At 39.1% G+C, this 13,586-nt stretch overlaps 1 protein-coding gene across 4 annotated transcripts in view; it reads left to right on the top strand.

Moving 5' to 3' along the window:
* dclk1a (doublecortin-like kinase 1a) overlaps nucleotides 1–13,586 on the top strand; it is a 336,010-nt gene that overhangs the window by 226,289 nt on the left and 96,135 nt on the right. For all 4 annotated transcript variants that reach the window (XM_048532917.2, XM_048532921.2, XM_048532918.2 and 1 more), the window contains one exon: nucleotides 9,205–9,299. In XM_048532917.2, the coding sequence (XP_048388874.1) occupies nucleotides 9,205–9,299 (95 nt within the window). The remainder of the gene's footprint in view (nucleotides 1–9,204; nucleotides 9,300–13,586) is intronic.

Below are 13,586 nucleotides of genomic sequence, written 5' to 3'. Positions count from 1 at the left end.
GTAATGGTGTCATTGTGGAAAAGAGGCCATTATTGGAGCTGCTTTGGTTAACTGGACAACCGAGAAGAAATTCTAGAGCAGAATGGTGTGTTGGACCCTACTAAAGACTGCAGAGGGATCGAGAGGCAGAAGACGGGTTGTGCACTCTGGACATGGATATTTTTCTGTGGTGCTGTCTGAATGCTGTGGCAAAAATCAAATTCTCAATGCAGCAATTCAGATGTTGAACTACAGGCACAAGCTTGGAAGGCAACAATCCATTAAACAAAATTGGAGGAGAGGAAGGTTAGAGGTGAGGCTGCTAGTTGCAAAGTTAGAGGGATCAAGGATTTTTTTTTAATGTTGGGGTGATAGTTGTTTTGAAACAAAAGGATCAGTGCTTGAGGGAATGATTTGCAGCATCAGTGACATGCCAGTCAAGAAAGGCAGGATGATCAGCAGTTCAATAGGAATGGGATCAAATAAGTAGGAAATGGATCTGCTAGAAAATATGAGTTCACAGAGAACATGAGGAAAGATGTGATGGAAATAACAGTGAAATGGAGCTTCCAAGTTCGAGCAAAGTAGGGAATTTGGAGGAGGTTTGGTTTTGTGGGTAATGGCCAGTGTGGATGTAGCACTGGCACAGTGGCTAGTACTGTTGTCTTACAGCACCAAGGTCCAAGTTCAGTTCCAGTCTTGGGCAACTGTCTGTGTGGTATTTGTACGTTCCTCCTGAGTCTGTGTGGGTTTCCGCGTGGAGATCTGGTTTCCTTCCACAGCCCAAAAATATGCAGATTAGTTGGAATGGCCATACTAAATTGTCACATAGAGTGCAGGGATGTGCAGGCTGGTTGGTTTAGCCATGGAATATGTGAAATTATGGGCCGGGATGATCTTCTGAGGATTGGTGCAGACCCAATGGGTCAAATGGCCTCTATCTGCACTGTAAGGATTCTAGTGGCAGCTGTGACAGTCTCAGTCTTCATGACAAAGTATATTGTGTCTTTCAGCTTGTAAATTAACTACATATTATAATCGACATGTGAGTTTTCAAATCTTTCTTTTAGCCATTTAGCTTTATGCGAAACTAAGGCATGAAAGACAGAGATTAGGATGTGATTTGTCAGTTAGGCAGCAGTGAGCAGCATCATAACAAATAGGATATCAAAGAAGAGGAATTGTGTACAATGGACACAAATATTTTTCAGTTAGATGTTAAAACAGCTCAGTTAGATGGTGAATTTTGCATTAGCGTCATGCACAGTGCTGTGGCATGGTATAACAATGAAGCAAAAGCAAATGAGGAAGTATCCATATTTACTGTGTTCTCACAGCAACTTTATACACACATTTAAATAGTTGCATGCTAAAAGTGTCTGAGGAAAAGTATCAAAAGTACAACATAACAATGGTATTATTGAGTGGAGACATTACTTATTTTACTTTACTAGACTACAATTAATCATGTTACTGTTTTTACTAATTTATTATTAGTTTTTTTTCACATCAGTTCAGAATGCGTTTAAGTTTTTCATTATACAATGAAACAAATCTCAAGTGCCAGTTAATCGAATGTATTAGTGAGGTGATCAAAATTCTTGTTGGATTGGAACTGTTGTTAATATTGTCAGTCTACTTTTTTCATTGGGAGAAACAATCCTCCTTTATTGAGTTTACATTTAAAATGCCACTATGTTCTGTAAACTTTGGGATCCAATATGCAAATTTTCCTCTGTGAACAATATGTAGGGAAACTGGAAACACGTTTACATCTGTCACCATTTTTTATGGCATAGCAGATGGCACATAAAGAAAATGTTCTACTTTAGAGTTATAATTATGACTCTATGACTCAGCATAACAGCAGTTTCTCTTCACCATGGCCTCATATATAAGGGTTTATTTTAATTTTTCCTATAGGAAAGAGTCAATATTGGGTTGACTTTTTTTGTCAATATGTGAGTCTTCTTTATTATGTTTTGGACTAACCAAGTGTAGAAATCAACTCCAAGATGGACCTAATTGAATTATTTTACTGAATATTACTCTTGTACATGTTCCCAGTTTCAACAAATTCACATTCAGTAATTGTTCTCAAGCAAACTTTACTTTGAGTCATGCACATCAGAAAGATTCCAGATTTACCAATGGGACTGCTGAATTTAATCTGAGCTACAGCAGGAGTGGGAATACCAACCAAAATTAAAATACTGAAGGACCTAGCAATCTAAAATAAAACGCTAAAATGCCAGGAATACTGAGCAGTTCAGGCAGCATCTCGGAAGAGAAACAGTCAATGCTAGAGGTCAATGTTCATCAGAACTGGAAAAGTTAGAGATCTAACAGGCTTTAGATAAATACAACAGCAGGGGATGGGAAAGGCAGAAGGAACTGCAGGTTTTATGAATGCAGTCAATTATATCTTCCATTACCAACCAATTGCATCCAGGTTTGTTTTGGTTAATTATATTGGCAGACAAGATTAATTGTTTTGCATTTGTAATTTCAATATTGAAGCTCAGCTGACAGCTTGGGCAGCATTTGTTGTTTGACAATATTTGCATAATTTGAATCTGACGTTTGTCTGTTTCAAATAGCATGACTGCAATTTCTTTTTTGTTATTGGGGAAAACCTGCAATGTTATAACAGCTGCCAATAATATTTACATAGAGAAAATGGTTTTGAATGGAAATGTGATAACAGTTCTATGTTCCAAAAGATAACAGAGGCGAGCAACAAGATGATTGACTAATTAATTTGATTGATTGATTGATTGATTGTTGTTGCAAAGCCAGAAATCACACAACACCAGGCTATGATCCAACAGGTTTATTTGGAAACACAAGCTTTCAGACCCTCAGGTACTGAAAGCTTGTGATTTCAAATAACCTTGTTGGACTATAACCTGGTGTCATGTGATTTCTGACTTTGTCCACCCCAGTCCAACACCAGCACCTCCATATCATTTTGTCACATGTATCGAGATACAGTAAAAGTGTTGCTTTGTGTGCTATGCAGACAGATTGTACCATACAAAGTGCATCAGGATAGCAGAACAGAGTGCAGCATGCAGTATTACAGACACAGAGAAGGTGCAGAGAGAGAAATCAGAATTAATATTTGAGAAGCCTGTTCAAAAGACTGTTAACAACAGAGAAGAAGCTGTACGTGAATCTATTCATACGTGCATTCAAACTTTTACATCTGCCTGGCGAACGTGGATGGAAGACAGTATAACTTGGGTGGGAGGGGTCTTTGATTAAGTTGGTTGCTGGAGTCAGTGATGGAAGTTCGGTTTGGCAATGGACAGGGCTGTGTTCGAAACTCTGCAGTGTCTTCATAATTTGCTTATGGAGATGATGATTGAGAAGTGATTTCTGGGACAGACAAATACTCTTTATTTTACTGAGACCTTTTGCCTAAATGCGATGTTAATTTAAAATCTCATCCCCAAAGCGATGCCTTTGACAATGCAACAGTTTCCTATACTACATCTAGATTATCCTTTCCCTTTCTTTTCACATGCTACCTTTCAGAACAACATTCACAACAACATTAACAAGAATAGGGTTAGCTTTCACATATGGAAAGATGACATACAAGCTCTGGTTCTCCATCAATCCTCTTTCTTTCAACACCAAGTACTGATCAAACTCAGAGATAATGGGAACTGCAGATGCTGGAGAGTCCGAAATAACGAAGTGTGGAGCTGGATGAACACAGCCTCCCTCACCCCCATCCCAGGCCCCAAGACGACTTTCCACATCAAGCAGATGTTCGCCTACACATTGGCCTATGAGGTACACTACGTCTGCTGTACCCTTTGTGGTTCCCTCTACTTTGGGGAAACCAAGTGGAGGCTTGGGGACTGCTTTGCAGAACACCTACGCTTTGTTCTCAATAAACAAATGCACCTCCCAGTTGCAAACCATTTTAGCTCCCCCTCCCATTCCTTAGATGACATGTCCATCCTGTGCCTCCTGCAGTGCCATAATGATGCCACCCATAGGTTGCAGGAACAGCAACCCATACTCCGCTTGGGAACCCTGCAGCCCAATGGTATCAATGTGGATTTCACAAGCTTCAAAATCTCCCCTTCCCCCACTGCATCCCAAAACCAGCCCAGCTCATCCCCACCTCCCTAACCTGTTCTTCCTGTCACCTATCCCCTCCTCCCACCTCAAGCCGCACCTCCATTTCCTCCCTACTAACCTCATCCTGCTCCCTTGACCTGTCCATCCTCCCCGGACTAACCTATCCCCTCCCTACCTCCCCACCTATACTCTCCTCTCCACCTATCTTCTCCTCTATCCATCTTCGGTCCGCCTCCCCCTCTCTCCCTATTTATTTCAGAATCCTCTCCCCATCCCCCTTTTCTGATGAAGGGTCTAGGCCCAAAACATCAGCTTTTGTGCTCCTGAGATGCTGCTTGGCCTGCTATGTTCATCCAGCTCCACACTTTGTTATCACTGATCAAACTCAACCTTCTTTAATGTAACGTTGGGGTTGCTATAGATATAAAGTCCATACTATTGCCACTATCTGCTCTTCCTCACAGATTGAACCAAAACATTTGCAGCATTAATAACCTTTTTGACCATGATCAGCAAGAAGCCATACATTTGTACCATTATCAATATTATATAAGGTACACCTCTGTAAATATTTATTACCCTTCTGTTATGAATGGAGTAGTTATGATATTTTAGGTATTTGTTCAAAAAAATGCTCCTTTTCTTTAAGTTGCTCCTAGGCACCTTTAAAGAAATGATTTCTAAAAGTGACCTGATTTTTCTTGTGGATTCAACTGTAGTCAGCCAGTTTGTGGAGCCAAACTGTCTTTATCACAAGTGATATTTGTAGTTCAGTTCACCTCAAATAGCATAATTGAATCTTCTAAAGGTTTGAGAATTTACTGTGCCAGCAGGAACAATCTCTTTAAAGACTGCAACCTAACCAGTTTCCTGTGACTTGTTTGAAGCAATGCCTTATGAAAAACTGCCTTAAAAACCATTTTTAACTTTTTTAACTTTGAAAAGATGGGCCTGTGAAAGGTATTTGGTGAAGAAACATCAGGAGAACCTGGGAAGACAGGCCACAGCTTTGAGCTAAACGTACTATAAAGAGTAATGTGACACTGATGTTGCTTTTACTGACACTGGGAATCACAAAGGAAGATGTCCAGAAATTATCCCAGTTCTGCTGAAAATGAATCCAGGCAGTTTTCAAGTGTACTGCCAGTAGAAGCAGTAAGGAGCAGAGATCTTCACACTCTCCGTGAGATTGCCGTACCTATTCCATTCATGTACAAAGGCCAACTCCAACTATTCAACTACAGAAGCCATTGCAGCTGCTGAATACAACTCTTCAATTCTTCACCACTTCAAATGCAAACTACAGGCTGGCAATGAGGATTAAATTGAATTTCATCTTTGCAAGTAGTTTCATTGTTACCTACATTTAATCTTTGGATATGTTCAGTTGATAACTCAATTATGTTTACTTAAGTAACTTATAGTAGCCTTTCATAATAAATTATCTTGTTTAACACCGAAGGTTTCTGGCTATTTTTAATTTGAATCATATATTGATGGGGGTTACAAACAGATATATGTGCACACTCCCAACCAAACACACTCACAGCCTTGCACACACAGTCTTAGAAGCACATTTTCCCATTGACAGACACACACACATAAGCACGCATTTAGATGCCCACACACCACACTCACGTTCTCTATCTTACCTTGAGGAGATGCAGTTGTGACACTAGATTCTACTTCATCTCCTCTTCTACCTTTATACATACATCTGCCACTTTTAAACATAATTCTATAATGCTTTATTCACCAACTTCGCACTTGCCTTTTCTCACAACCTCCATGTTTAAACTTTGTTCTTGTATTTGCCTGCCATCATGTCAGCATTTTCCCTGCTATGGACAACGAGGAATTATGTTATTATTCACCTCCCTCCTTATAGGTAATAATAATTGTTGAGTTCCCAAAGTCAGATTAGGGCAAACAGGGAGTTCCTTTTCCTTCCAAACTCTCACTTTGAGTGCTTGGAATCTAGGTATGAGCTAAGGCCCACTGCAGCTTTGACTACTTCAGCTGGGAAAACACAGGGGCCGCAGACTTTTTTGTTTTTCATTCATTCGGTAGCTTGTTGCATCCATCCCATTGACAGTGACCTACCAACAGATTCTACAGTAGGTTCACTGAGGGATGTTTTGGACAGAATCAGCTGCCACTGCGGATTCACAGTTGATGAGTCATTTCCAACATTAACCAATAGCATTGTCATGCCTAAGAGAGGTACCATCCTGTGTGTGAAGGGAATTATGTCCATTTTACACAGGTATATAGATGCCCTGGGGGGCTTCAGTGAAGCTTTGCATGGTGTGATGGTCAGCATTCTATTGATTTCCTGAACATCCTCTTCCCACCATTTTTTTTAACTTTTGGATTTTTCTTTGGATTTCAGCCTTCCGTTGTTGGAATGCTGACTTCTTTGATTTGCAACCCTGGGTAATTTTGTCAAGTAATGAAGGCTTTCTTCTCTTTGTTCCAGCAGGTCACACATTTCTTCCTCATTTTCATTGAACTAGTAATGGTGACAACATTGTTCAAACACAATGCTCTAGACATGGGTGTCATTGTGTTCAATGGTATTGAAGTCAGCTGTGCGAGGGTTCATGCAAAGTCAATCAGGATTGGCTAGGTACTTCTCTACCAGGTCCATTCTTCTCAACTCTTAAATAGTTAGCAATCCAGGGAAGAAGATGCTACAGATATTGTAAAACCATCCTTGTAACATGGCATCATTGATATCAACGACCGGAAGCGCTCACTACCAACCATTCAGAATGGTGACAACTCGTCCATCAAATTGCATCATGCTTTGGTCCAAATGCTTTGGTGATAAGGCAGAGTAGCATATGAGAAAGAAAGAAAAGAAAGCAGATCTTGCACTCCAGACACTAGTGCATCATTGGACACCCTGCCTCATTGACCTGAAGACCTGCAGGCTCAAAGTTGACCTTTTCACTCACAAGAAGACCCACAACAGGTAAATGGGAACCTGAATAGATGTCATACTAAATTGAGGGACAGTTCACTATATTTAAACCCTGCCTTATATACTGTCTGCATGAAAACGGAATAGCCCTTCACTCCTGCTGCAGTTCTTTCTTTTTGCTCCCTGTATCCAGCACCATTCAATTCAAAATCATTATCCTTGCCCATTAATCACTCCAAACTGGTGGTCCACCCTACCTCTAATCCATTTTAATACAATATCCTCTCCTGAACATGGTCTTTCTTAAAGCTTCTTTTTACCTAATTATCATTATAAACTCTGAATAGATGACAACTGGAGTAATGCCAATACTGGGTCCCACACTTGATGAAAGATATGAGGGTCAAATAGTGTGCAGTGGAAATTTACTTGAATGATCCAGGGACTGCAAGTTTAGGTTGAGGGAAATAATCATATCATTGGAGAATAATCTGAAGTCTTAGGTGAATGATGTGCAACTGACCAGCAACTGATGGAATTTAAGTTCAATTAATACAGGTGGAATATGGAGCTTCTGTCTGTAATGATGACCATGAAAATTTCAACAATTGTTATAAAAACATGTTTGGTTCGTAATGTGCTTTATGGAAGGTAATCTGTCAATCCTATTTAATCCAGCCAACCTGCAACTCCAGACCTATGGCATAGTTGCCCACTGAAATAGCCTAGCCAGCTTCTCAGTTCAATGGCATTTTAGGCAACAAATCCTGTCCTTATCAGCAGTGTGGGCACCCTTTGAGAGAGTAAAGAGAAGAAAGATACAGTTGCTGTCTATGGAGTAAGGGAGATGGTGGGGAAATCAGATTAACAAAGAAAAGTTGTTCCTGTTGACTGATTGAGCAAGAACTAAGGTCATAGGTTTCAGGGTTTGGGTGAGAGTTGCAGGGGGATGTGAGGAAGAACATTTTTACAGTGTATGGTAATGTAATGGAGCTCACTGCCAGCCAACATTGTGAATGTGGAGTTGATCAGTGGTTTCACAGGGGGACTGGACTGACGCTTGAGGACTCGGGGAATAAAATAGGTGAATGTAACTAATTAGATTACTTTACAGAGATCTGTTGTGCGCTGAATAGCCCGCACAGTATCATTCAATGCTGTAATGTACCCTGCACCACATTCTAGGAAATCTCTTCGATAAAAGCTGCCACACTCCATCAATTTATCTTTTTCCAGATTCTCATCCAACTCTTTTTTGCTGGAGTTTTCTCCTACAACAGTCAACTCAATGGATTGTGTAATCTGTCAGTCTTCTATTAGAGAGCTTTTCTACCATAATAGTTATTCATTGACATTTCCTTGATTATTTTTGCATTATTATATATTTGAGGCAAAAAGTCATCTTATAGCAAAAGAAAAATGAGGTTTTTGGAGTTCTGTGAACACAAAAGCATAACTGGAAGTAGGAATAGGCAATTCAGCCCCTCATTCCTGTTCCACCATATGAAATGATCGTGGCTGATTCCACCTCAGCCTCAACTCCACTTTCCGTGCCCACTCTCAATCCATTGCTAATTAAGAATCTATCTCCTCTTTAAATTTACTCAATGTCCCAGCATCCACTGCACACCTGGGTAGTGAATTCCACAAGCTCGTAATGCTGTGAGAGGAATACTTTAATGAACAGCAGTGGTTCAAAAAAGCAGCTCATTACCAAATTCTCAAATGCAATTCTGTAGCAGTAGTAAACACTGGCCCAGTCAGCAAAGCCCACATCCCCTGAATTAATATGAGAAAAAGCTGCGTACTTGAACTTCTGCATTAAGTGAGCCAGTGAAGTGGAAGGGAGGTATCTCCCTAGAAACAAGTCAGAAAATCATTAAGGAAGCTTGGATCCAAGAAACTTCCATTCATCTTTTCATGCCTTCTCACATGTCAACTCTGGAGAAATACAAGCCATCTGCACCCCCTGGTTATGGACTGAGGAATATGAATTTGAATCCAATAAATAGTAGCAAAAAAAGTATATAAAAAGCCTAAGAAAGCAACAGCTTAGTTATTTAGAATTTCACAGAATCTAAGGAATGCCCACATTTCTCAATTGTCACTTGTACTGAGAGTCATATTACTCAGACCGCAAAGCCTGTCTAAGTGCATAGATTGTTAAATAATTGTGACCTTGCACATATTTCTTCTTTCAGTGAATGGAACTCCTGGTAGCCAACTTTCTACTCCACGTTCCACCAAGACACCAAGCCCGTCACCAACCAGCCCAGGCAGCCTACGCAAACAGAAGGTGAGATGTTATAAATATATAAAGAAAGGCTTAACCGGTCAAAGCAATTCATCATCAAAAAGATAGCAACACTGAAGAAAAATGCCAGATTTTTCAGAAGAGCTTATTAACTGCAAGTGAACTGCTCTTGGTGAGAAAAAAAACAGCCTTTCATATACTTGTGTATTAAAAGCACACTGACATTTGTGTCAAATGAAAAGCAAAATCAGTCTATTATAAGGAAAGCACCTTTGCAGATGTATATCATAAGGAAAACGTAAATCTGTCAGCCATGAGTATAACAATGCAAATTGTTTAAACTGAAAAGAATAGCCTTTGGAGACCAGTATTTGGTGTAATGATTTTAATTGCAACCTTTATTGATTTTTGATGCAACTTATAAATATAAATGCTTTTCGAACTGTAACCAGCTGAATCAAACAAATAGAAATATTTGGTACAAGCTTAATTTGATCTTCTTACCTAAAACAAAAATCATAATGCATCCTTTTGATACATCTGTCTTCTGTCATTGTTCTGCTATGTTACGTGGCAACAAGCTCAACTGCACTGTGACACTCCTTTTTCCATCTTCTAAAACATGAATGAATGTAAAACAATATTTATGCATACCCAGCTGAGAGTTCATTGCAATAATTTCTGAAAGGGAAAAGCTCATTTTTTAATTTCCTTAATTTTGTGGACGCAATTATTTATTATACTATACTAAACTTTACTGCATTTGTATCCATTTTAACTGATTAAAAAAACAGTTCTGATGCTGCAAAGACCTGTTCTGCCAATTTTATCAGATACTTCCATGAAACAGATAAAGTTCTTATTGAAGGCTGTTAAAGGTGTAGAAGAGGTTCAACAATGCAGTTTAACAATTTCTAACTTAGCAGTTAAAAGTCTTCTCTTTGCTAATCCTTACAAAGCAGAAGAGATGGGACTTGTTGGCACTTAAAATAATGAAGATCACTTATAGCCTGATCCACTGCTGTAGTGTTTGACTGGCAAACTAATGTTGAGTCTGCAGGCTGAGGTATTGAGCTGCCCAGCTCAATAGCTGACTAATGGGTCTCTTAGCAGTTTTCTTCACTGATTTACATGTTACTGTTGTGAAATATTTCCTCATACACTGTTTACTGTTTGAATTAAAGCTGTACGGTAAGCATTAATAGAATGTGACACTTTATTTCACACAATACGACTGGAAAAAAAGATTGAAATGTCCAAGCAATAGATATAGCCCTTCATTTCACAGTGTCTGTACCTCCACCTCTCTAGACATGATTCAGATTTTGTGGGAGACTCAGTATAGAGAGACAATGCAGCAAAATGTCAGGTATTTGCTATGTAAGAGTAGGACATTTAACTATTGTTGTACTTCAACATTTTCAGTTCTTTCCCTAATTGTTACTGAAAATGGTTTGAAACTGGAAAAAGGGATGACATTTATTGTTCAACCTATTATCCATATTCCTTTCAATAAGGCAATGACCACATAATATGGAAGTAGTTGATATCAATACAAGTGACCATGAAGCTGGTGAATTGTTGTAAATACTGTTGTGAATATTTAGTTAATGATTCAGGAAATAAGCTGTAGAATATACCTCATAGTTTTTTTTGTTTACAAATATAATTTGCAGTTTTAAAAATTCAAGTTTTAATTGTAGAACTAGGATAAATGCAATAAAACAAATTTTGACCCTCTTACAAAATTAAGGTTACAGTCATGCTTCCTAAACAGGTGGATTTAGTTAGCTAAAGAACTTGAGACATAATGTATGTGGATATAAAGGAGAAAGAGAGACATAATACATACTGTGGTTGTGAGTAACAGAATCCAGAGAGATGTATTCATTTTAGAACTTCCAGCTAAATGAGATGAAAAACATTCATAGAACCCTTTAACAGAATAAAGAAGAAATTGTAAATAGGGAGCATTTAATCAAAAGATCAGCTTGAGCACATTCTACCAGAGCAAGATACATCATCATAGACAGGTGGAGCTAAGTGTCTCTTGTTTCAATTAATATGTTTATTTTCTGGAAACATTGATTACAGTTTGGATCTTGTGTGGTTTGTCATTCACTGTCAGAAGATAGCCAAAGTAAATGGAAGTTAGTTAGACCTGTTTGACAAACAAAGTAAAACACTAAGCTCACTGAGTGTGTGGGAGGTAGCTGAGGCTTAATTTCAGTTTGAATTTTGAGAGAGAAAAGTTTTGGAAAGAAACTTGTTATCCTTACCCAACTTGGCTTTATATGAAACCAGATTGGCAATGACCTGCCATTTGTATGGCTCAGCAAGTTTGTTAGTGGTACCAATCAGATGCTGCAGATATTAAAGAAATCCATCACTGCTTCCTTCTTAGCCAGGGATGGACAATATTTGTAGCCTTGCCAACAAAGCCTATTGTAAGAATGAATTAAAGCTTTTTTTTAAAACCATTCATAGGGTGCCAGTTATTGCTGCCTTTGTTGTCCACACTGGTTGTCCTTGAGAAGGTGCTGGGAAGCTACCTTCTTGAACTACTGCTGCCGTTGTGATGTAAATTCTGTCATGGTGCTGTTGGCGAGGATATTCCAGGATGTTGACCCAACAACAGGGAAGGAATGGCAATACAGTTCCAGTTTAGAATGGGAAGTGGCTTGTAGAGGAACTTGCAGATACTATGTGTTACCATGTATTGTCTGACCTTGTCCTTATAGGTGGCTAAGGCAAGGTTTGGAAAATGCTATCGAAGGAACTTGAGTGAGTGACTTCAGTTGATCTGCAGATTGGTGCACACTGTTGTCACGTGCATTGGTAGTGAACAGAATAAATGTGGATGTGGTGCCAGTCAAGCAGGCTGTTTTTTCTTGGATGATGTCTAGCTCATTATGTGTTGTTAGAACTGTATTCTTTCAGTCAAGGAAAGAATATTCCATTGCACTCTTGACTTGCACTTTGTAATTGTTGGACAAGCTTTGGGAAGTCTATAACACGAAGGGCTCCTAGTCTGTGCACTTTATTCTACACATACTTACGTGACCAGTATTCATGCACAAGGACAAATCTTACTATCACCAATTCTCAAACTTTGATTCAAATGGTGAGGTTTTACCAGCCCATTGGTGATTGGCTAGGTTGTGGATTCGAGGAGACACTGCAGAAAGACTCACCAGTGAATGCCAAATGCTGGATCATTTAGCTATTGGTAGGATGGGAAGAAATTTGACTGTTCTCCAGCTGAGATGAGTAACCTGGTAAGTGGCCAATTAAATTGGTGTAAATGTACATTTTCCAGACTGCAAATTGCATTGAGACAACCTCCTGTCCTTGCATTCTGGTACAAGGAGGACCCCCCAATTGCAATAACAATGTTTCTTACCTCCACTCCAAAAGCTTCTCAAAATGAAGTGTCGCATGTTCTACTCACAAACTAAGTAGCAACCACCTCTCCTGGAGCTTCCAAGGCTGCAAAGCTGCTGGCCCTCTAACTAAGAGATAGATACACAATAATTAGCATTTATCACTTTGTTGTAGAGGTGCTTAAACTTGAAACAACTAGACATAACTATTGCACAAATGCACCAACTTTGTGGTGTGGGGCAGACAAAAAAAGTACAAGAGCAAGGAGGTAATGTTGAATTTGTATAAGATGCTGGTTAGACCTCAGCTGGATTATTGTAGACGCCCCATTATAGAAAGGACTGAATACATTGCAGAGAGTGCAGAAGTAATTTACAAGATTGGATCCAAGATTCAGAAACTATGAGGGTAGATTGAAGAAGTTGACATTGTTCTCCTTGGAGAGCAGAAGGCTTAGAGGAGATCTGATGCAGGCTTTAAATATAATGAGTGAACTGAATAGAGACAGAGAAATTATCCCGCTTGTTAAAAGAACAAGAATGAGGGCAAAGATTTGAAGTGATTTGAAAATAAGGAACAGCAGTATGAGAAAAAACATTTTCACACTGTGAGTGACGAGAATATGGAATGCACTTTTTAATGTGTGGTGGTAGCATATTAAATATAAACAATCAAGAGGGCATTGGATGACTGTTTTGTATAAACAAGCTGTTGAAAGGTATGGACAAAAACAGGAGATTGGAGCGAGGCAGTAATGCTCATTTGAAGATCAAGGCACAATGGGCTAAATGGCCTCCTTTTTGCCATAACACTGTGGTTCTGTGACAAAGTGTTGTTTTCATTAGATAGCTGTAGAAAGGCGCAGTTCTGATACCTTTTTAAGATTGGCATTTAAAAACACATCTACTCCATGTTTTAATTCACTGGACCATGTGTTCATCAAAA

Source organism: Stegostoma tigrinum, chromosome 6 (assembly GCF_030684315.1).
Source record: "Stegostoma tigrinum isolate sSteTig4 chromosome 6, sSteTig4.hap1, whole genome shotgun sequence".
NCBI lineage: Eukaryota > Metazoa > Chordata > Chondrichthyes > Orectolobiformes > Stegostomatidae > Stegostoma > Stegostoma tigrinum.
Note: the sequence above shows the minus strand (reverse complement) of the source record. Positions and strands in the feature narration are given on the sequence as shown.